At 33.4% G+C, this 24,558-nt stretch overlaps 1 protein-coding gene across 1 annotated transcript in view; it reads left to right on the top strand.

The window, feature by feature from the left end:
* LOC129004980 (ribosomal protein S6 kinase beta-2-like) overlaps positions 1-22,696 on the top strand; it is a 139,525-nt gene extending 116,829 nt beyond the window's left edge. The window contains exons 7-11 of the mRNA XM_054433713.1: positions 5,849-5,977; positions 13,731-13,821; positions 14,392-14,508; positions 14,946-15,185; positions 19,951-22,696. Coding sequence (XP_054289688.1) covers positions 5,849-5,977; positions 13,731-13,821; positions 14,392-14,508; positions 14,946-15,185; positions 19,951-20,142 — 769 coding nt within the window. The 3' untranslated portion in view covers positions 20,143-22,696. The remainder of the gene's footprint in view (positions 1-5,848; positions 5,978-13,730; positions 13,822-14,391; positions 14,509-14,945; positions 15,186-19,950) is intronic.
* Positions 22,697-24,558: the final 1,862 nt, after the last annotated feature.

Genomic DNA, 24,558 nt, shown 5'->3' with positions numbered 1-24,558 from the left:
CTGCTCTCACATGGTTCAAATACCCCCGCCGCAGCAAACCTGCAGACTAAGCGAATTTTCATTAGCCTGATAAGATTTACACTAAAATGCCTCCTTAAAAATATATTTATTCCCTATTTAAATAGAATTAGTTTAACGAGTACTTAGGTTTGCTGCAACAGGGAGGGTAAACAAGGTTTTTTATGTTAATAGTTTAGTAAGAAATTAATGTGTTTTCCAAATTCGATCAAAATATGTTCATAAACTAGCAAACTACAACATTTGACTTATTCTCCATAAGAATAACATGGGGATTTTAAATTTACAGTTTTTTTTTAATTTTCTCCGTAAACCATTAGGCCACAATAACGCTTCAATATACTAAATTATTTGTTTTTTCTTGCTCTACAAAATTGTGTGAAAAGAAATTGTAAAATTTTGTGTTTTTAGGGTCAAAAATGGGAAAAACCTATTTTTATCCCATAAAACCCCCCCCCATAAACCCCCGTTCCCTTAGTCCGATCATGCTGGTTCGCGAACTCGTTAGAATAAATGTAGGTTTACAAGTTTGTACCAAATTTCATCAAAATCGGATCATTTTTGCTCGAGTTATCGTGCTAACGGACACATATATATATATAAATATATATATATATGAATTTGAACGTATGGTGTTTTTGGCCTCTAGGGACCTCAAAACGAAAAAATAAATCGGTCCCGGGTCCAGGTCTTACCATGAGTACTACGGTAATAGCTTATTCCCTAAATGGGAAATTCGCTAAAACTATTTATCTGACAGACATCAAGTGGTTTCCATCTGTGGTGTGAATAGTGATGCAAATTCAATTGAGTATGGGGTTATTCAGGGAAGTACTCTGGGGCCCATACTTTTTCTAATTTATATAAACAACATTTCTAAACTGAAACTCAACCTAAATGGTGAACTGTTTTTATTTGCCGACGACACTTTAGTTTTGATAAAGGGTTGTTCATGGGAGGATGTCAGGTCCAAAGCTCTTGGTGATCTCTCAATTCTAAAGAAATGGTTAGATCAAAATGTGCTCTCACTTAATGTAACCAAGACTAAATTCCTTCCCATATCACTCAGTATCAGCACTGATTATAATCTAGACAATTTGAAGATTCATTGCTGCGGCAACCATAATAGTTTATCTTGTAATTGTGAGTACATTGAAAGGGTAGATTATTATAAATATTTGGGTGTTTATTTTGACTACCGAATGAAATGGACAGAGCATGTAGATTTCTTGAAGAAAAAGATTCGTAAATATATCTATGCTTTTAACCAATTGAGTGAATTATTAGACGAGGATGACGTAAAGCGAGCTTATTTTGCTTATGTGCAATCCTTGATTTCATTTGGAATTATTTGCTGGGGAGCATGCTATCACACCACCTTGGAACCCTTGAATGTAATTCAAAGATCAATTTTGAAAGTTGCTTTTAGAAAAAATAAAAGGTACTCACTGATGCTCTATTCCGTGAGACGGGAATACTACCGGTCAGACATCTTTTCATCCAGTTCCTTCTTAATCACACATTCAAAAACTCAAACACGATTCTTACAGAAGTCACACATCAGCACTTCACAAGATACTCCCACAATGTTAGAATATCTGTTCCTCAGCTACATAAATCAGTTCTAACTACCAACTGCTTTTATGTTGCTCAGATCCTCTGTTGAAATTTAATTCAAAAATATGATATTCAACACGTTTTTAGTTTACCCTCATTACAGAAATTCAAGACTCATATTCTTGTTTTACTGCACTCCATTACCATAGAAGAGGCCGAGACTTTGATTAGACCAAACCATACTTGACTCTGACTGAAAATCCTTGACCCTTAGACCACCTCACCCTCCAGATGTCTTTTTTTATTGAACTGGCTTTGGTTGTCGTCGCTGACATTCTCAACCGCATTTCAGTTTTCTTTTAAATAATTAAGAAAAACAAATCCCCCATATTCAGTTTTTGCCCTTAAAATTTCGCAGACTGATAGCAACCAGGCCTACGCACAGGCACCTGCCCATGTAGGCCTATCCCATAAGTATGGCAGATTCATTTAATAATTATAGTTGTACTACTGTAGTTAATCTTGCTCACTGTTTTTATTTATCTTTGTCTTTCTGTAATTATATTGGGATAAATAAACATATTTCATTTCATTTCATTTCATGGTAGTTAAAATGTTGGTCATGACAAGAAACCTTGCGTTAAACCATCAATTATTTCATAAAGAGCCCTTAAAGGTTGTAATTCCTTTCTAAAATGAACTTTCCATTAACCTAATGTTAAAAATACAAAATCAGGTGTGATAGTTTATTTGTATTACTGTATTCTGTTTTGTTTATTTCAGCTTAACTTAACAAATAAAAAGTTTTATTAATGCTTATGAAGTCAAACGGGATGAAGCCTGTGGGTAACAGCTAGTACCAATAAATTACAGTTAATTTAATAGCAATGAAAATCAATAGAAATTATATAGATAATTATTGTTCAATATCACTAGATTAATGTTTTGTATTTCCTCACTGTTTTGTATAAGCCTCACTCACTGACTGACACATTAATCACTAATTTGTTAAACTTCTGGACTAGCTGGAAGGCTAAAATTTGGCACACTCATTATTCAGGTCTAAAATCATTTTTAGAAATTTGCGTTTTTAGGTATTTTGGTTCGAGAACTTCCCGACGTACATCCGTCCATGCCCCTATACGACATCCATATAAATAAAATTACAGTTTTTGTCTGTACATTGCTTAGAATTATGCAGTTTTTGGTTATTTTTACGTTTCATAGCCTAATAAAGCCGAAACGAGTCTTATCTCAATTTCTGTCAGTCTGTCTGTCTGTACATTCTGTCATTCTGTCTGTGACGCCAAAATGTCACTTTACACGGCCTACTCCTAGAAAACTAGAGTACCGATCAACGTTCAAATCATTTTTCTGTATTTACTGGATTGATGAGAATGTCTTTGGCTATAAAAACATGGCCTCGCTTCTTTGAAAACAAAATAACTAACCATCAAAACCCCAATTTTGTTAGATTTTTGTCAAATTTTCTCCTATTGTTTACTATTACCATTCTATTACATTTTTTGAAATAACGATCAGCTGTTTGGATTAGTTCTCACAAAATTAATATTCTAATATTGTTTAGAGCCATTTGGAAGGTTTTAAAATCAGTTTAATCTACCTTCCTTTAACTTCCATCAATAAGAATACGCGAGTATCAACAGGAACAAGTCGGATCAACAATTAAAATTGTCAACTAATAAGCTGATCAGCTGTTTAGTTGATGTTCGAAGCATTATAATTTTACTTCTTTTCTCTCAATCCTTGAAACCACAAAAAACATACTCTGTGTTGAAACTCATTGGTCCGTTGTGTTGTTATGAGAAAAACTATGCTGTTATGAAATGAAACTTTTTATGCTGTATGAAAGTAAACAGCTGTTAAGTGAAACTTTTCAAGAACTGAAATGGCTAATTTAAAAAACGGTCGCAGGTAAACTTTTAAACATTGTTCAATATAGTTATTGTTATAGTTATTTGGTTATGTTATAGTTATATATAATTATTGTTTAATAGAGAAAACTGTAGGTAGGGCAAGAAAATAAAATTAATTTCTCAGTCATTCTTGATCCAAACTTAAGCTTAATACATCTTTGTAATCTGCATGAAATTTGCCAACTTTTACGTATTCTGCAAGTATGTTGTAAAATTAAAGGTTTTCATGGCATTAAATATTTTTTAAAGCCACAATTTTTCAAAGGTTCAATATTTTTTATACATACTTTGCACAATAATAATTGTCAATAAACACATTTTTATAGAATTCAAACGCCGTAGCTCAAACAGTTGACCCTAGAGCTGGCACTAGTGTAACGCTGTACTGGCATAGGGATATTATTGATTATGTAATATAATTTTTAAACCATCATAAAAATTTGAAATATCAACATAACTATGGATTGTTATATATCATTTTGTTCAGAATAACACAAAGAACAATAATATAGGTGGTTTACATGGTTACCACAAAAAAATTTTGGTTTTTTGGTTTTTCCAAATTGTATGCATTATTAATTTTTTTATAAAATGTTTTTATATTCCGTCGTATAGCTAAGTGCATGTAAGACTTATCATCATAAGGTAAATTGTAAAGTTGTGGTAAATTTTGTGCTGATTCCAAAAATATATAGTTTATATAGCTTATTTTGTGTATTTTGTTTGATAGCCCTATTACTATGTCGATCGTACCCCCGCGCTAGTACCAAATAATCATCCAACCCAGGTCATGTACAAAACCGTACACCTTTTTTATAATATATAGTTCCAGGGTACTTACTCTGGTTTGTATTATTTAACTTATTTATTACAACAGTAGCCCTAAAAAGTGAACAAAACTAAAAAAAAAAAAAATTAATATAGGCCTACTGTAACATCTGCATTGGCGCCGAATATCCGGCGTTGCCATTTCGGCCGCGGCCGTTCGCGCCGTATATCCGGCGTTGCCATTTCGGCCGCGGCCGTTCGCGCCGTATATCCGGCGTTTGCCAGCGCTAGGGTTAAGGAGCTATATGAATATTTTTGTAAAAATCACATACAGACAGACAGACCAAAAGCGAAATTAGATAGAAAATTATTAAATGTTTTGCTTCTTTTGACATGCTGAATAACGTGACAAAGTTTGTTCATATGGTTACAAGACACCCTGTTTGGTGAAACACTTATTCTCTGTTTGTAATGTTTAAAATGCAAAAAAATTCCTCCAGGTTTAAATGCTTAGGTTACATATTGCATAGACTACTGTCTATAAAAAGTACATTTTAATGTAAGTATATCACATTTTTTAGTTTCTGGCAAACGTACAACAATATTCAACCAGTTCATGTTACGTTTATCACACAAAGGCTTTAAAACTCTCAGAAGAAAACATCTTTTATTGAAGCTCAACACTGGACAGAGCAGCAGAAGAGCGTGAAGTGCTCGTTCACTGTATGTACGTTGCGGGTGCAAGGCGAGGGAATCTCTCCCACCTGGCTGAGTTGGCCGGTCGACCGACATGGCAACCGCGCTTATCTATGGTCAAATATAGTAGTGTGCGATGCATAAAAAATGCATGAAAATTGGTATTTGATTATTCGATTCAATGCATCGAATCGTGATTTGATTAAGCATGCATCAAAATACGATTTGGTCCCAAAGCCAACAATAAAAGTGGAAATTTTACTTCATATATATAAAATAAACTCGAAAATTTTATTTAATACAGGTCAATAATAATAAAATTAATTGCTTTTGTATAGGCTAAGATTTATGAAAAAGCAATGTATAATAGATAAATAACTTTTTTGGAAAAAATGATATATTATATATTTTTGTGTCAACACAAAAAACCTCATATTATCCTTTCCTTCTCCTTTTGTACAAATCGGTGTTGTTGGATATAAAAAATATAAATTAATAGATACAAGTGCTTCCTCCGCGGTGCGAGCGTTGAGCAGTGTAGTGTTGCCACTTTGAACGCTGCGGCCGTGCTATAACTGACAGCTTAGACTGTATTGCCCTAAGAAAATATTTCCAAATCTTATATTTATACATATATTTTGGTGCAAGAATTGTAACTTCTGAATTCAATCAATGTGAAAACTATTTTTAAGTACCTTATTATACCATAGTATTGTGTAACCCTTAAATACCCCTTGACACAACAGCAATTGTAAAATCAACTTGGTATACTCAATGCAAATTGCAAACTAAGTTTTATTTGTTAAAAACACCATACTAGTTGTTTGTAACCTTTTTTTACAAAATTTTCCTAACTTTTATGTGTTCAACAGAGATCTGAAACCAGAAAACATACTGTTGGATTCCCAGGGACATGTGAAACTGACAGACTTCGGTCTGTGCAAGGAACACATCCAGGAGGGCAGTGTCACTCACACATTCTGTGGCACCATTGAGTACATGTGAGTATAGTGAGGGGCAATGTAAGGTGTAGGCCTAATTGTGATGAGGTATGATGTTAAAGTTGAGTAGAACAATGATTTAAAGAAAATTAGTTAACACAATTAGCTGTACTTTAGGAAACGGATTGTGGTAGTATGTGATAGGGGATAGGGAGATTTTGGAGGCCTTTTATACAGAACATTGAAATGTGGTATCCAGTTTGAACTCTTTTTCAGATCCAGTTTTTTGTTGTTTAAGGTCCGCTTTCCCCAATTATTGTTTAATAGTGAATGTAGTTTAACCCAGATTCACTTTCCTCAAAATACTTTCTCAATTGAACCACTGTCGAGGAAAACACCAGGGGAACTCGAGTTTGAGCTTAAATATCTGTAATATGGATCATCTGATTGTAATAAAACAAAAATCAAATTTAAGTAAAAAAAAGTAAACTAGGGTGGTCTGCCGTTTCACTTTAGACGCATAAATGAGCGAAGCATTATTTAAAGATTGTCAATGGCTAAAGCAGCTAACACCCTACAATAAATGTTCCCTTTCAACAGATTCAACGTTTGTTTGCCCGATATTATTTAAGTTCTAAATTTAAAGACAAATTTATCTGATAGTTCATACTGTACCTTTGTAGTGAAACTGGCCATCCTGACCATTTGCTTGTACTTTGTAAATGGGCATAGCAGGATGTACTCGTGCAATCAACATTTGTTCTACAATCGTCAGGTCAGTTAATTCGTTATTTAACGCCGTGAATTTAGTTGCATTTGAACGACAACGCGAACAAATCGGTGATTGATTTGAAGCTGTTAGTTGTTGGCGATGACAGTTAGTGCAAGTGTAAAATTTTAGTGCATCTAATTCATGTTGGAATTGATTAGCTAACTGCCTATCATTATCAGCTTCTTCCGCCACTGCTTCATCTGGTTCTTCTTGTTTACGACGCCACTCTCTTACAATATTTGCATTATTGGTGCGACGACCAATATTACGACGTGGCCTTTGAGGCATGCTCAAAACAAATATAGCAAAACTGTTACTTCCATTGATAAACTGTTACATTCCAACTTTAACCTAGGATGAAAGTAAACATTGAAATGTAAACAAAACAGTTACAAACAACTAACATATGTTTATCTTATTTAAATGAAACGAGATAAACCCATATGTCATAAACCCAATATAATTTTTATTTCAAATTACATTATAATACCAAGCAAAATTGCGTGACCCGTAAAATAAAATCCAGAAGGAAATTCGCAAATATTTTTTACCAAAACATAGTGCTCAGTATTCTTTAGCTGTTGGCCAAATTTCATATCAATTGGTCAAGCCATTACATTCTGATGCTCTTACAAAGAAGTTACAAAGTGAGGGAAAGTGAGCTTCGCTCAAAAAAACCATAATCTTAACACATTGGTCATCAACAATGACAATTTTTTTCGGTTAAAGATTTTGCATTTTGAAAACCTCTAAAAAGTACAGGTTTTTAAAAGCTTCGCACTAACATTTATGATTAAACTTAATTGTCAAGAAACCACTTAACAAATCTTTCTGGAACTTTTAGGACTTATTCTTAGGTTTATTGTAAGCGTTGTCATATAATTTAAAAATTTTATTTCTAAGAGTTTTCAAACATTTGTTAATGTTTAAAATGTATTCTACAAATTTATACAAACTTTGTTCAAAATATCATTGTGTTTGTTGTGACACAAGAAATATCAGTCACATGTTACATTTATAATCAGATCAAATATGTTTTTTATGTAATTTTATTTGTTAATGCAAAATCACACATTTCCTGATAATGCAGAACTATTCTTAACTAACTATCCTTTACATGGTAAAAAAAGCTACATTTTAAAGTGAAATAGTATATGAGTATGTAGGCAAACAACGGCGATCAATATTTTTGTAAACAAATAGTTTGTAACATAAACATTTCAATGATAGTTTGAAACCAGCTTTCAGTTAAACTAGCATTGAAACGACTTTAATTTGTTAGCGTTGTTGCTATAGGTACTTTAAAAAATAAAAACTTAATTTCTAAAAACTATATATATTGACAGAAAAATAAACAAAAACATATCCATCTATAAATATAATACGCTAAGCCGATTTTTGTGAACAGAACTCCACCCTCATATTTAGACAGATTTTTGAAGTGTCAAAAAAATTGCCTCGATATTTAGTTTTGCAAAGTGGTTTTAATTTGTTGAAATCTTTATTAGTTTTGGCAGGATCTTCCATCAAAGTTGGGTTTTCTCCCATAAGGTGGGGGAATCTATATTAAATTTGAAACTTTGTCTTAACTAATTTGAGAGAACGGCTGGGTGTGGAAGCTTGGTAGAGGTGTCTAAAGTAAGGTCTTGGTTTTGATGAGCCATCTAAAGAAAAGCAAACTAAATTCCCTCGGGACTCTGCCCCAGTAACCTTTAGAGTTTTTTCTGCATCATGTCATATTTTCCCATTACGAAATCAGTGGAAAATCATAATATCTCAGTATCTCTAAAAATTATTTCTTATTGAATTATCTCATATCTATATTTATTGTACGGGTTGGTGTCTGCCTTTATGACCACTTTTACATGTTTTCAATCATTGGAAAAAATTTTGATTGTTTAATACAATACAAAATAATATAAGTGCATTAGGGCACGTTGACCATATAAGCCGTATCGATATTTTGTTAAATTAATAGTGGTTTACAGCAACTGGATTAAATCTTTTATAATTTTTATGTAGAAATAATGTGCATGATTTATAAAGTCATTAAGCTGAAAAATTGCAATTGACTGCAGAGTTTTCAGAAAGGTTATTTCGATGTATTCATTCGGCATGGTGAAAACATAATATAGATATGTAGATATGAATATAGATATGTATACAAATTAGAACTTGAACTCTTAGAGAGCCTTTGTATGTTATTAGACTAATGATAAGGGCTGTGCATGGCTAGCGACAATCAGCAACAAAACCATTTAATGTATCTCTTAAAAAATATTCTCAACGAATATTGTGCTACGATCAGAAGCCTAAAAAAATATTATGTAGCTTACCCTGATATCTACACAAAAAATGCTTAAACTTGATACTACAAAAAAGTTCAGGCCACAGCCATTTTAATGCGCTTGGATTGTGACATTTATAATTCATTTATCTCTTACCTAACAGATTATTCATCTGCAGAAGAAGTTCATTGTGCTCTTATCGTGTCTAATAACATCCAAACACAGAGACCTTGCCCAAAATTATACCTATCTTGACAGATGATTTGCAGTGGCCTATTACGGACCGTGGCCCACTTGCTCGTGGGATTTTTTTAAATAACACTACACTTAGACTGTAAAAAAATTGCACAAAGAGTAATTGCCATTTAAGCAGCTACTCATTACAGAAAAGTCATGTTCCTTTAAAAATATATCTCATCATCCTTTATAAGATAAGTTGATTAACAACAATGCCTGTAAACGTCACTATTCACGTAACAATTAACAGTATTTGCTTTTTGGGAATGCAGCATTGCTTTGTCATTTGCATTATTTGTTGCCAATGAAGCCGCACGACCATATGAACGAGGCCCTTAACAGTTCAAGAATAAAAGCCAGCTTCACTACAAGTATATTCCACTACACCTAACATTTTGAAGAGAGATTATATTGACCACTTTATGAAATTGATAAGTCTGAGACAACTGGCATCCGCCGCATGTCAAGTAATTCTAGCTTAAACAGTAACCCCAGAACTAATTTCTCTAAACTATGCTAGAGGGTTATTCATTGGCACAGAAGTACGGTATGATGACCGACTGACAAAGGAAAAAAAAACTTACACAGGTTAAGGGTGGACAACACTTTAAAGTAAGAACGTGCCTTCTCAACAAACAGATATTTTTTCTCAAATAAAAGCGTAGATTTAATCTGCATTACACTGATGAAATCGCGGAAGTGTTTACCACAAAAGACCCACCAATATGATTTTAATACTATTTAAAGTTTCTTCCAAAGAAGAGAAACTAGTTAACATAGTAACAATAACTCCGATGATGTACGGTATGGGAAATATTTTATTCATTGAATGATGAAACCATATTTTGTTACTAGGGTAACAAAATAGTCATTTTTATTTTTAAACTTATTACTCTTTAAACATTGCTAAATGCTCAAAATTTGTAAAATGTACTCTATTTATGGCAGTTAGATGAATTAGCGTATGCTTGACAGTAACCGTCGATTTCGATGGGTTTCACGTAGTAATAATATAATTATAACATTATATGTTATAAACAAATTAGGCGGGCAAGATGAATATGAAAGTTAGACATTACAACATCCTCCCAACTTGCATATTCCTTGCTCATTAATATATTTCATGAGCTTGTCTTTATTGAGTGCCTTAGTCAGAGAATCAGCCACCTTCTAGTTGTGGGTGTGTAAACAAAAATAACTTTCTAAGGGTTGTCAGCGACCTGGAAAATCAGGAATTATGCGTGAATTGAGCCGCTGTGAAAAAACTGGGAAATATGCGTGAAAATTGTATTATTCGGGGATTTTCCGCGAATTTCAACTATTATCATTATGTTCGTTTAATTACGAGGAATTTTATAGTTCTAACAATTTTGAGCCAATTTATCCAAAAAAAGTTATATAGTGAATGTATATTTACGGAAGATTCAGATTAGAAATTAACCAGATTCGAGAATGAAATCTCAGGTTTGTCGACAGAATGCGCCAACTCGCCGCCAGCTCTATAATAACGTGAAGCGTGTATCAGGGTAGCAGCAGTGTCGATCTACGCATAGAATTACGTCCTAGTGGAATATTAATTGTATTTTAAATAGGGATAAGCCGATAACAGAATTTCTCGATTCCATACCAGTTCTGAAATATTACTCACGATTCTTGATACTAATGGTCAATTTTTTGTTGTTCGAATCATCCATGTTTGAATTCTGAATCAGACAACCGATGTAGTTCATGCAGGCTCAAAATTATCGTACGATGTCAGTTATTTATCGTATCCAAGTCTGATAAGTAAACGGAATCAGGGAACCGCTCTTGCTTTTTACGAAACGAAATAGCTGTAGACTGAAAACATCCAAATGGAGGTAGCACTGGCACAGCAACTCTGCTAGAAAATCGAGACGCTGTAAAATGTTGTTATGTTGGTACCACTAGAAGAATCAACCAACTCATTGGCTATTGGCAATCCCACAATCCCCTAGTTCCAAAGTACTATTCCCTTAGTAAATATGGCGGCCAACGTCTCCTAATTCTCGCATTCAGTGATACCACAGAGAGTTCTATTGTTTGTGATGATACCTTCGGTTGCGTTGTAGCTCTAGTTCAATGCGCAACTATTGCCGCCATTGCCGGTATGGACTTAACCTTGACCGCAATAAATATTTGTTCGCGTTGTGCGTTTGTGTAGCAAGCAATGGCGGAACTGAACTGTAGTAGAGTGTAGACACAAGACAGACGACAAGACGATTTATGTGATGACAATACGATTCCCAATAGACTCGCGACTGTGGATTGAATTGATGTTTTAGCTTTGACTTTTAGTTTAGTTAATTTTGGAAAATACATTATTTTCATTGTAATAATTATTGATTTTTTGCCGGTTTACAGTTAATTATAAGTAACTATCGGAAAATATAATGTGAAAAACGTAACGTTAAAAACTGCTTCAGTAGGCCCAAGAAAACCATTTTCTACCACAAATTTTGTTTCAAGGTACTACTTTTATATGTTAACTAGCTGTACCTAGGGCTTTGCCCCGTTTAACTTCATAAGTATTCGCATGGCTCAATCACGTCCCGGTTGAAGTTCGTTCGCTACGCTCACTCACCTTTAGGTTGGAGCTCGTTCAATGCGCTCACTTGTTTTCAGGTTAGCTTGTTCGCTACGTTAACTCGCCTCCAGGTTGATGTTCGTTCGCTACGCTCACTCACCTTTTGGTTGCAAATTAGCTGTTTTCATAAATTTTAAAAAGTCATCCCTTTTATTGTTTATAATACAAAGGTTTTTATGTTTTAATATTTAACATTAGAGAATTTAAACATTGTTAAGTGCACAGGTGTGCTGCGATTGGGGTTTAATACATTTGGACTTATTCAAAAGTAAAATAGTTTACTGTGCTGCACTCTGTAGAAACACTGTGGCACTATTTCAAATCATGACTAATGCTAATACAGAATGTTGTAGCCTAATTATTCAAACGTACAAAACAGTTGGTGAAAGTAAACATCTGCTATTAAATTATTTATTTGTAAACATTGTAGATCAAAAAGTCTGACATTGGCCCACTTAAAACCCTCTGGGGCAGAGCCCTTTTGACAGATCTGCACCAAACTTCACTCGAACCATCCTTGAAAGATGCTTAATAATGCCTGAAAGTTTCATTACAATCTGTCGAGCGGTTTTGGAGTCCATAACGTATATACATATATATATATATATATACACACACACATACATAGTTCCTCTTTTATAGATATAGATTTTAGCGAATTTCCCATATAGGGAATAAGCTATTACCATAGTACTCAGGGTACGAACTGGACCCGGGACCGATTTACTTTTTCGTTTTGAGGTCCCTAGAGGCCAAAAACACCATCCGTTTAAATTCATGTATACAGTATATATACAGGGTGATTGATATAAGTGTGCCAGCTGTTTTATTCGAAAACTATAAGAGATATCAAAAAAGTTAAATGGTAAGTGCCTTGGATTTATTATTTTAAAAATTGTAGTCAAATCAGAAAAAATATTTTAGCCGCCATTTTTCCAATATGACGGCCAACTTTGATTTTTCTTATGGTATTTTATGATGTGTTCTGGTAGAAAATAAGTTTTGAAATTTCGGCATGAGAAAGAGTTTTGATAAAGGCCTAAGCAAGCATGTCAGCTGTTTTATTCGAAAACTATTAGAAATTTCACAACTTTAACCACTATTATCTTTGAAACGGTTAGGTTTATGAAAAAAAACACAAGAGTAAAATCGTCTTAAAATTACATTTTCTACTGGAATATTACATCATAAAATACAGAGTGTTCCATAAGAAAAATCAAAGTTGGCGGCCATATTGGAAAAATGGCGGCTAAAATATTTTTTTTCGACTTTACTAAAATTTTCAAAATAAAAAATCCAAGGCACTTAACATTTAACTTTTTTTGATATCCCTTATAGTTTTTGAATAAAACAGCTGGCACACTTATATCTATCACCCTGTATATAACTTGCGCAGCAAATAATAAACTTCCAACTGCTTCTTGATAGGGTACATTCTTCATTTTTTCCGCTTCTTCTTCAGTTTTGGGTGATTACACTTTTGAAAGTCTTTCTCCAACATTTATTGGAATAGAAATATGATTGAATTGATCCATGTTGAATCGTTTCTTAACACTTTCAAGATAGGCTCGTTGATCGATGAAAATCTTCTTATTTGTCCTATCCCGGGTTATTCTAAATCCCAGAATAAGCTTTGCTGTTCCCATATATTTCATTTTGAATTCTTGCATTGTTGTGACTTTAGGATTTCTTTGAGATGTGTGAACCTATTTAACTGATGATTTATGACTTAAACTGGCATTGAGAAATACAAATGTTGTCTAAAAACTACTGACTCTTGTCACTGTTTACTACAATCTTAATAACCCTGTTTGGCAGCAAAGAAATTAAAAATTAGAATAATTATAATAAAGGCATTAGCAGCTAGTTTTATAGTAAGAAGGGACAGTTAGTTTTACGGTATGTTGACAGGGCTCCAGAGATCCTGACGAGAAGTGGTCACGGCAAGGCGGTTGACTGGTGGTCACTGGGAGCACTCATGTACGACATGCTCACCGGGGCGGTCAGTAAATAATCTTAACTCCAGACTTGCATCACCCATGATGAATTTGTTCAGTATAGCAACTAAGAATAATACATAACAAATTGAAAACTAAATGCTAAAGCATTGACAAATAAATTATGATTGTTTTTAGTCATGACTTTAACTTATTACTTTCAAGGTATTCTTGGTGAAAGGCCCTGAGCCAGAATAGGTTTAATTTTGTTTTTGATAAGAAGAGCTGGCTTACCTGTACATTGGGCGAATCTTCTCAATAGGAGGAGACACATTTAAATTAAATAGACTCATAAAGTTTAAATTTAAAATATTTAATTGCCATTGACCACTTTTGCAATATCAAAGATAGGAGGATTGTAATGAATAATATTGTGTTTTTCAATAAAACTAGTTTGTTTCTAGTTATGTTAGTATAATTTTATTTCCTGGTGATAAAACCAATTAATAAGTACTGTAAATACTCTTCTTGGTCTTTCAACTTGTTTAAAAAATTGTACCTTTTGTCCATTTACCCTGTAGACGCATGCAGTCTATTCATGTTTCATTATGATTTTAATTTTGATAACTTAACAGCCTCCCTTCACTGCTGAGAACCGTAAGAAGACAATAGAGAAGATCATGAGAGGTAAACTGGTGCTTCCTCCATACCTGACTCCAGACGCTCGCGACCTCGTCAGAAAACTGCTCAAGGTAAGACTAAGATCAAATTAAAATATATATTATTCCTGTTTACATTAGTGCACACAACCAGTAATTAAGTTTTCTTAGCCAAAGTAATTGAGTTATTTGCAATAAACTGAATAAACTTATTGTTTTCAAAAAAATAGACTGGATTTTCTAATACATTTTAACATTACCTATCTAAACATTTTCTTTAGCCTAAAATCATCTGACACTTGTGATAAAATACTTTTGATTGTCTAAATTGAGTTGTCCAGTCACTCTAACACTGATTTTAATTGATTATGACCGACTTAAAATATTTTAAAATATGAGGGTTGTCCTAAAATTGAGGTTTTGAATGTGCTCTCGCCGTGACAAAGTAAGACAGTTGAAATACAACAGCAGTGCTGTCATCATTACTACCACTTAATGTATCCGTTAGTAACATTAGCGGTGTTGTGTAGCGCACTCCTTGCCAGAGACTAGGTGCCGGCCCAGGGGATGGGGAACTAGTCAAGAGACACCCCTTCTTCAGACACATCAACTGGGCTGATGTGTTAAGTCGTAGACTGGAGCCTCCATTCCGACCTGCGTTGAGTGGTGATGACGACGTCAGCCAGTTTGACACCAAGTTCACCAAGCAGACGCCTATCGACAGCCCTGATGAAAGCACACTCAGTGAAAGTGCTAACATGGTGTTTCAGGTAATTTATATTGTTTACCGAACAAAGTAATTAAAAAAAACTTTATCTTCAGAGGCTAAAGTGACTTGTTCCTATAAATCCTATAAAATAACGGGAAAAAATCAGATTTCAACCAAGATATGCCAAAGGATTTTGTTTTAAAATTATCACCTATGTTATTGCCCTTTTAACTTTAAATAGAATGTTGAAAATGTTGTAAAAATTATGGTTCAAAAGTTATTGCAAGTTTTGTGATTTTCCCCATAAAATGTCATAGTTTCTCCCACATAGTTACCGAGGTTATCAACTGTTAGGCCCCTTTTATTCACCGCGGTTATGTAAATGCATTGCCGTAAATGGGTGCTTTTATTCAAATAGGAGCGGTCTCAGAAGTTGTGGGTACCCGCAGAGGTTTGTAAATTCACCCGCTTGCACTAAGAAACCGCCGGCGGGTAGCGGTTCGTATATGCATTGTGTTATATGGGATCGTTTATTCAACGTGGGAGCCCGCCGTCGCTCTCGCATTGCTACCAACCCAAGTCACCAGTGTCACTCACTAAACGTGGTCTTGTCATTCGGCTGTGCGCATTATCTATTACATACTATAGTTGTTTGGTTGTGTACATAGCTGAACCTCTCACCGTTAAAAATGACTTCATGTCATGTTCCGGACATAAATACTGAAAGATTTTGTCTGAAATTATCTACAGTAAATAAAATTTAGATTGAACACCACTCTGGCACTATTTGCAACTCTTTCTAGAAATTCTTCGTGTTTTTAGCTAGATTTCAGGCTTAAATAGCAGCCGTTGAAGTGAATCGATGACAGTTCTCAGTTGTAAACCAAATATTTGTGTTGGACTGGTTAGATTGAAGGAATATCAGGGTTGTCAGCGGCCGGGAATTCCGGGAAAATCGGGAATTATGCGTGAATTTTAACAGCCGTGAAAAAACCGGGAAATATGCGTGAAAATCGTATTATTCCGTGAATTTAATTGATATCGTTATTACAGTTTTTTTCAAGTAATTTTAATAGTTATAAACCGTTTTGCAATACTTTCTTGATTGATTTTATAGTAAACCAAACTTTACGGTTTACTGGCGAGTGGCGATGGTTCGGAAGAAGCAGAAGGTAAGTTGGATGTACACTACCTACCACCATGAATAGGCCTACGCGGGAAGCCGACGCCGCCGGTTGCCGGAAGCAGACTACATTGTGCTGAACTGCAACTGACTTCCATCCAACTTAGTGTTAAGATTTATTTTATTCTGATATTATCTGGTTATACAGTACCTATTTTCAGCGATTATAGCCAAAAAGCCTTTAAAATAAATGTGTAGTAGTAGGCCTACAAGTTATTTTTCCAACCCATTCCAAAAACTACAAATATTCCTAACATTGAACGGCAATCCAGCCGGTGTTCAGGAAGCCTGAAAACGTCTTAAAGCCTTTTTTATTCTTATTCAATTATTATAATTATATCTCACACAAGACTAACAAATTAAAAAAACAAGGTCAGGAGTTGAGTCATAGTTATATACTGTAGGAATGTGGAGAGGCTAGGCATGTTGGTATGGATTAGGCATTCCCTGGAATGTAAGTCGTGTAAGGGGAGATGGATTGTCTTAACTTCTGGCATGTTTAATGCATATCAATATAAACAAGGGCAGAGTGATGTCATAGCTATGTACTGTAACTTCTGGTATGTGTTTTTGCATATCAATATAAACAAGGGCAGAATGATGTCATAACTATGTACTGTAACTTCTGGTATGTGTTTTTGCATATCAATATAAACAAGGGCAGAATTTTATCATCATAGCTATGTAGATGTAGGCCTACTGTAGGAATGTCGAGAGGTCAGGACAGCTGGTATTGGCATGGCATTGCAAATAATTTGCAAGAAAACTGATGAACATATTACGTTTCTTTGTAATGACGCATACCAAACTAGAAAACAAAGTCTGTATCGTATGCAAATACTGTCTCTAGTTAGGCCTAATGTAACTAATGTTGTTTATCAAAATATATTATTGTCATTTGTTTGTTCTATTTTTTATTTTTGATATAACTAAACCGACTTAAATTTATTTTGTTTTGCAAACTTACATGTATAAGTTTATTCTGCAAAATGTTTAACTATGTTAATTTTCAACCTCAATTTTCAATGTGTGCCGAGTGAATTTTAAGAGTTAATGGATTTTAAGAACTACCTAATAAACGTATATGTTTAACGTCTGTGTTGTCTTTATTATTTACCAAAATCCGTAATTATAATTGAATTTGTTTTTACATACATCATTCGGACATGGGTAAATTTAAGACAATCAACACAAGTTATTATTTGTCTCGTTAAACTCTGCCTTTTGGGATAGCTGTGCACAATGTGAGGTTAGGACCTACCTTTACCATTGACTTTGAATAGCATCAAGTTTATACTTTTATCTTATCTTATTGGTTTTTTTTAGGTTATAATAATAATTTAAAAATAGTTTGTAACATTTTAACGTATTTGTGCACAAACTCTTTTATTAAATTAACTCTACCGTGTTTCGGCTTAACCGCGCAGCTGTTGTGTACTACTGTCTACTAGCCGTTCGCAAAATGTTCGGCATTTGTTTACTTCTTGTCAATTGACCTTGACATCGGCACAAACCTCAGCAACTTCTTTTCATAATCCATCATTGATTGGCACGCGTTTCGATCGATGTAAATAAATACGTGCACTCGAGTTTGAGCCTAAATATCTCTGAGATTAATTATCTGATTTTGTTGAATCAAAAATTAAATATAAGCTGGTTTAAATACACTTTACGTGGTAACAATTAAAAAATTTCCGTTTACCAGAAAAATTTATATAGTTGAAAGATCGTAAAAAGTACCGGTTTTTAAGAATCTCTGCACTAACACTAAAGTTTAAAATTTAATTATACTCAAACCACTGAGCCAATCTTTCTGAAATTTTTAAGGCTTATTGGTAGGTTTATTGTTAACATTTCCATTTATTTTAAAATTTTTACTCCCAATAGTTTTTATGCTGCTGTTAATTTTTAAAACGTATGCTAACATCGTTAATAAGACGCTAAAAATTTCGTTCAAAATACCATCGTGTTTGTCGTGACACAAGAAATAACACCAATATGACAGATTTATAATGCGAACAAAGGTGTTTTTTAAACAGATTTATATTTGTAAACAAAAATTTCCCGCGCGACTGGCAGCGGGGTGTTGTAGGCCTACGATATTTCCCAGCCGGGCGGGAGTGCGTGCGAATCTGCGACGTTGCCGATATGAACCTGGCGACCACACTGACATTCGCCAGTCACGGGAGAAATTGTTGTTTACAAAAAATATAAATCTGTTTAAAAAACACCTTTGTTCGCATTATAAATCTGTCATATTGGTGTTATTTCTTGTGTCACGACAAACACGATGGTATTTTGAACGAAATTGTTAGCGTCTTATTAACGATGTTAGCATACGTTTTAAAAATTAACAGCAGCATAAAAACTATTGTGAGTAAAAATTTTAAAATGCATGGAAATGTTAACAATAAACCTACCAATTAGCCATAAAAATTTCAGAAGGATTGGCTCAGTGGTTTGTTTACAATTAAATTTTAAACTTCAGTGTTAGTGCAGAGATTTTTAAAAACCGGTACCTACTTTTTAGGATCTGGCAAACGGAAATTTTTTTAATTGTTACCACGTAAAATGTATTTAAACCAGCTTATATTTAATTTTTGTTTCAACAAAATCGGATAATTCATCTCAGAGATATTTAGGCTCAATCTCGAGTGCACATATTTATTTCCCCTACAGTAGTCTACTGTACTAGCTTGATTAATGATTAAGGTAATAGAGTTTATAACCTCTGATAATTCTGAACAAATTATTAGCCAAATATAGTATTATGAGTGGATATTAGCAAGATGGCACCCATAATGACCCACCGCGCTACCCCTTACCCGCCCGACTATCAGTGCGTCACTAATTAATTATGTGTCACGAAGTGTTCACCGTTTCATCGGTCGGGGCTTACGTAGTCCCTTGGGCAATTTGGCTTGCTTTTTTTAATTTACTGATAAGTGTAACTTGTGTTGTGCCGTTCTTATAAGTATAATAGACGCCGGGAATTCCGTACTTTGTAGCCGGAAAAACCGGGAAAAATGTGTGAATTTCGTTTATAGATCCTGCTGACAACCCTGAATATACATTAAAAAAAAAACAAAGGTTTTAACAAACAAGGGTTGGCAGCACTGTTACACTATCTACGTGACAGCGGTCGATCGCAGGTGACGCATTGGTGCAGTGGTCGCCCGCGGTGAATAAAAGGGGCCTTGGGGGTTGTATGATTGTGTGTGTTATTTTCCTTGTTACTCATCTTATCAGGTTAAAAGTGATTAATCACCATACTGCCAATAACCAAGCAACAACTACAAATTAGTATAACTACGACTAATAATACCAATTGATAACAACTACTAACTCTCGATACATTTGATTATTTACGAGCAACACTTGTGTAATAAAATGTACAGCTCAGCTGGTGCCTTCAGCTCTACCTGATTCTTTTTACTCTAGGGCATAAATAAATTGTTCCTCTGCAGTGTGACAAAAAAGATTAACATTTTTTTTATAATATGAGTTAACTTTGTTAATCTGCAAAAATCTTAATACAGTATTACCTGTTTAACTCTTATTATGGTAATAACATAATTAACTCTGTTATCTTATTACTTATCACTGAAACATAGTAAATATTCTAAGAACACTTTTTCCTCAGGGCTTCACCTACGTTGCCCCGTCAGTACTCGAGGCATCATTCAAACCAAGGATCATTCGAGCTCGGTCACCTCGCAAAACCAACCCGTTCTCTTCCCCATTGCGGAACCCATTTGAGAACCACCTGAACCCAACACCACCTGATGAAATGATGGAGGTATCATCACCCCTGCACCTGGGCCCACCTGTATAGCAGGCCCAGGCAGTTTAGGTTCTAATTGCTGCGAGGATCCCGCTTCTCGTCGCATGTTAAATAATTACGCGATCATAAATTAATTTCTATATCTATAATCTTAGTTTTATTTTCTGTTAGTTAAATTATTTGATGTGAATAGGCTTGGTTTGTTTATGCTAGTAAGTCGTGTCAGCTTTCACTGTTTCGTTATCGGTTCTGATCAATGATATTCGAGTCTTAGCAGCAAAAATACTCACTAGGTGGGGGGTTGACTGTAGGATTTTGTTTTCTTTAAAATCACATTTTTGCATACATCATTTTGATTTTTGTAACCCAACAATTTTCTGGGACCAATGTCCTTATGTTTTTACAATTTGAAAAAGCACAAAATTAATTTGACAAGACTAAATAAACCTTTGCTTGCTCTAGTCATGAATCGTTAGCACTGAATCCATGTTGAAAAAGGTTTTGGTTCTAAATGATTATTTTTGTTTGTTTTTAATTGTTGGTTATTGTACCAACTGAAGCTTAAAAAAAGACACATATTGCTGCTAAAACTGTTTTTAAAGTTCTAACTGGTTTATGGTAAGATTATGTCCCTTGAATAATTAATATAGACTATATCATTACTTTAGTAAAACAACATCCAATAATAATTTTTGGTTGTATTTATATGTAACAGTTTACAAAAGAACTAGCTTAAATGTATGTCAGTTTTAGTTAGGTTTTGAGGGGTAACAGTGTTAATCAATGTGTGAGTTATTTTTTAAATATACTTCAAATCTAATAATTTATTTTGATACGGATTGACAAGTAGTGAGTTTTTCTTTTCATACACTAACTATAAAGGTTTATCAGCATACATTTAAACATATCTGTCAATACAATAATGATTATATTTTTCTGTTAAGTTTTTTGTAGTCATTGAATTTTTACATTTATTGTTACCATTTTTGTTATGACCGTACACAAATCATGCATGTTTTATGTTAGATATTTGGCTATGTTAAGGCTTAGGAGGGAAATGAGTCCATAACAATCAAATAGGATTTTTTCTGGGACCATAGTTTTGTTCCCTAAATATTTTTCTTTGGAGTAGTTGATTATCAAAGAAACTAACAGAGCACCTATACTTTTGGTAAATTTATGTAAAAAAGAATAGGCATTTTTTTATCATTGGATACATTTTTATTGCCCAAGACCGGTCATAAAGTTAAATAAAACACCAGTTTGTATTAGTGTTATTACCATCCGATCCAGTTAAGAGCTTTTGTGTTAAAACATTATGAGTCTCAAATTATCATTTCAATTATTTCAATATTCCTACAAAAGTAGACTAATCTATCTTTGCCAAAAATCCATCTAGATTTTTTAAAGAATTAATTATTACAGTACAAATAAATTGTTTGAACCTTTTTCAGAAACAAATCCACACAATCGTGCATGAAAGTACAAAATATTGCTTGCTGTATAAAGATTGTATATTCTATCGCTTGAAACAAAAATTACGATGAACTTTCATCTTTTTAATTATTTAACCACTTCTTTGTCAGTGAATTTTTGAAGTGTGTATTGCATTAAAAGGGTTGAAAAAGATTAGTTGAAATAAAATTTTACTCTGATAGCCACATGTTTACATGATTATATTGTTATCTGATTTGTTCGTAATTTAAAGTTGTTGCACACTGAAAACGTATAGTTGATAATTGATAGTTTTACCAATTCCATGCTGATATTGGCAAAGAGAATATTTTTTACATTAAAATTAATAATTATTTCAAGCTACTGAGTGATTATAAACTGACTTTTAAAACAACTAGCCAGTTCATCACAGCAATGGTATAATAATGCCATACTTACTTACATGTTAAAGGTTTATACCTACAATTTTTTTTCCTAGTTTTTATTATGTACCGTAGTAAATTCGTTTGTAAACTGTTTAAATTATAATGAACTGGAATGATGTAATAATGCGACGCTTTTACTATAAAAGTTTCAGTAAAATTTTGTTTATAAATTATAACAAAGACTTGGCCATACACTTTTATGATCTGGTTCATTGCTTTTTAGTCAATGATTATACATTGAAAATGTACTGAGCTATGATAAAATGTCAAACATTATTTAGAGCTTGTTCCCCCAGTACGTTTTTTAATCTTAACTATGTTTATACATTGCGATTTGTAGTCATCTGACATTAAACATGATTCTCTCTCTCTGAACTCTCTTTCCTCTTAAGCTAGTGTTGCCTAGTTATCAACAGTTACCAGTTAACTTCTGTCCCATGTAACTATTCTGGTTGGTTAAGTATCGTTCCATAATGACTATTTGCTCAATAGTCAAGATCAAATATTAGATTCAGTTACATAGTAACAATTTTTGTACTGCTTGTTTATTACTGGGAATAAGTTAAATGTAGCTCTATGGCATCTTGCAATGTTTAACTTAAATTAAAATTAGTGTTAGTTAGAGTTACGTGTCTTAGTACATTTTGTACATTTTTTATAACAAAATAAAACTGGATGTGTTTCTAACTTAGATTTTGAGAGAAATAAATGATATTGTTAAATTACTTTCTTGATAATTATTAACAATTAAAGTATACAATGATATACCTTATTATCCATCTAACTGTGTAAATGTCTAGTATAAATATGCCAAATTATTGTTTTGTTGACTTAAAGGGGTCTCAGTACCCTCCCAGTACAGTACAATCAGCCATATGTCTGATAAAAATCTTAAATCCATAATCAAGTTACTTAATACGGATTGAAGATTAGATCCTAAAATTGTGTAAGAGCTTCCTTCTTCCTTGTGCTATAACTTCAATGCATTACCAAACAAATCAAGTTATTAGACCTGTAAGCCTTTAAAGCACAACAGTTAGTAGAACCCCTGATATCAGGCCTCGGTTTATTCAGCCATTTCTAAGAGGCCTATATTAAAATGTTTTCATTGTGTTTTACAGAGGCTTGGTTGCAAGCACTAGTCTTCGTTGATTGAGTTTTTCCTTTTTTTATTTAACTGTTTGTTTTAGCGAATTTCCCATATAGGGAATAAGCTATTACCGTAGTACTCATGATATGACCTGGACCGGTGAACAATTTCTTTCTAAACCATTTTGTAGAGCTTAAAAAACAAATAATTTAGTATATTGAAGCGTTATTATGCGCCTAATGGTTACGGAGAAATTCCAAAAAATTGTAAATTTAAAATGCCCATGTTATTCTTATGGAGAATAAGTCAACTGTTGTAGTTTGCTTGTTTATGAACATATATTGATCAAATTTGGAAAATACATTCATTTGTTACTAAACTACAGTATTAACATTTTACAACAAAAAAATTTTACCCTCCCTGTTGCAGCAAACCTAAGTACTGGTTAACCCTAGCAGTGGCCAATGTTAGACACTGGGAATGGCCAACCCATTTGGGCGATTTTGCAGACATATTTTTGAAAATTTGTAAAAATTCAACCGTACAAGTAAACCTAGCCAACCTCATATTCATTTTGTTCGGAAAGAACAGGAGAATCTAGAAATAGTAATATAATAATGATTTAGATAGTGTATTTTCTTTTCGGTAAAGTGGAAAGAAAGATTTTTTTTTTTTAATTTCAAAAGCGGCCTTGTTATTTTTTTTTCTACGGATTTTTTATGGGAAATTCATTATATATACATTTTGTAGACAATCTAATTCCCTACATAGAAAAATATAACATGTTAGGAAAATATATTTTTTTATAAGTTTTTGGGGCGAAATATAATAACAAACGGAGAACCGAAAAAATTAAAAACCGTACAGTGTTAGTTTGTGTTGTAAAAAGTTATATAATATATATGTATACTAATAATGATATATACATGTTTATAAAGCTAATGAAGTAAGGAATCAAAAAAAGCCATAAAGTTTATGGTAAAAATATTTTTTATAAATAAATAAAATAATGTTTTTGTATTTTAGCGATTTTGTGAGAAAAAAAATCATAGTATTTAGTATAAAACTTTTGTAACAAATGGTTTTACTTCAAACCAACATAAACATCTTGTAGTGTATTCAATTACCTACATAAAAATGTATAAAATGTTGGGTAACAATTTTTGTTTTTACATGCTAGGGGCATAATAATATGAATAAACGGAAAACCTCAAAGTATAACTAAAAGAAAAATACAACCTTTTATAAACACAATTTGACACTATTCAGTAAATATTCATGCATAATAAAATACATGAAGATTACTGTTATATACAAATACACATTTTCTAAAAATTACGAAATAATAATGAATTTAGTAATCAATCGCGGATAAAACGAGAGCAAAAACTCACCGGCAACAACACGCAATGGCGAATACAAGGCACTTTGTGTATGAGACCTTGACAGTAGTGACTCACTTTCGTCGTCTTAGTGAGAGAAAACGGAAATAACCCT

This window comes from Macrosteles quadrilineatus, unplaced genomic scaffold (assembly GCF_028750875.1).
Source record: "Macrosteles quadrilineatus isolate MER2022 unplaced genomic scaffold, UCM_ALF_1.0 Scaffold_13__1_contigs__length_4303367, whole genome shotgun sequence".
NCBI lineage: Eukaryota > Metazoa > Arthropoda > Insecta > Hemiptera > Cicadellidae > Macrosteles > Macrosteles quadrilineatus.
Note: the sequence above shows the minus strand (reverse complement) of the source record. Positions and strands in the feature narration are given on the sequence as shown.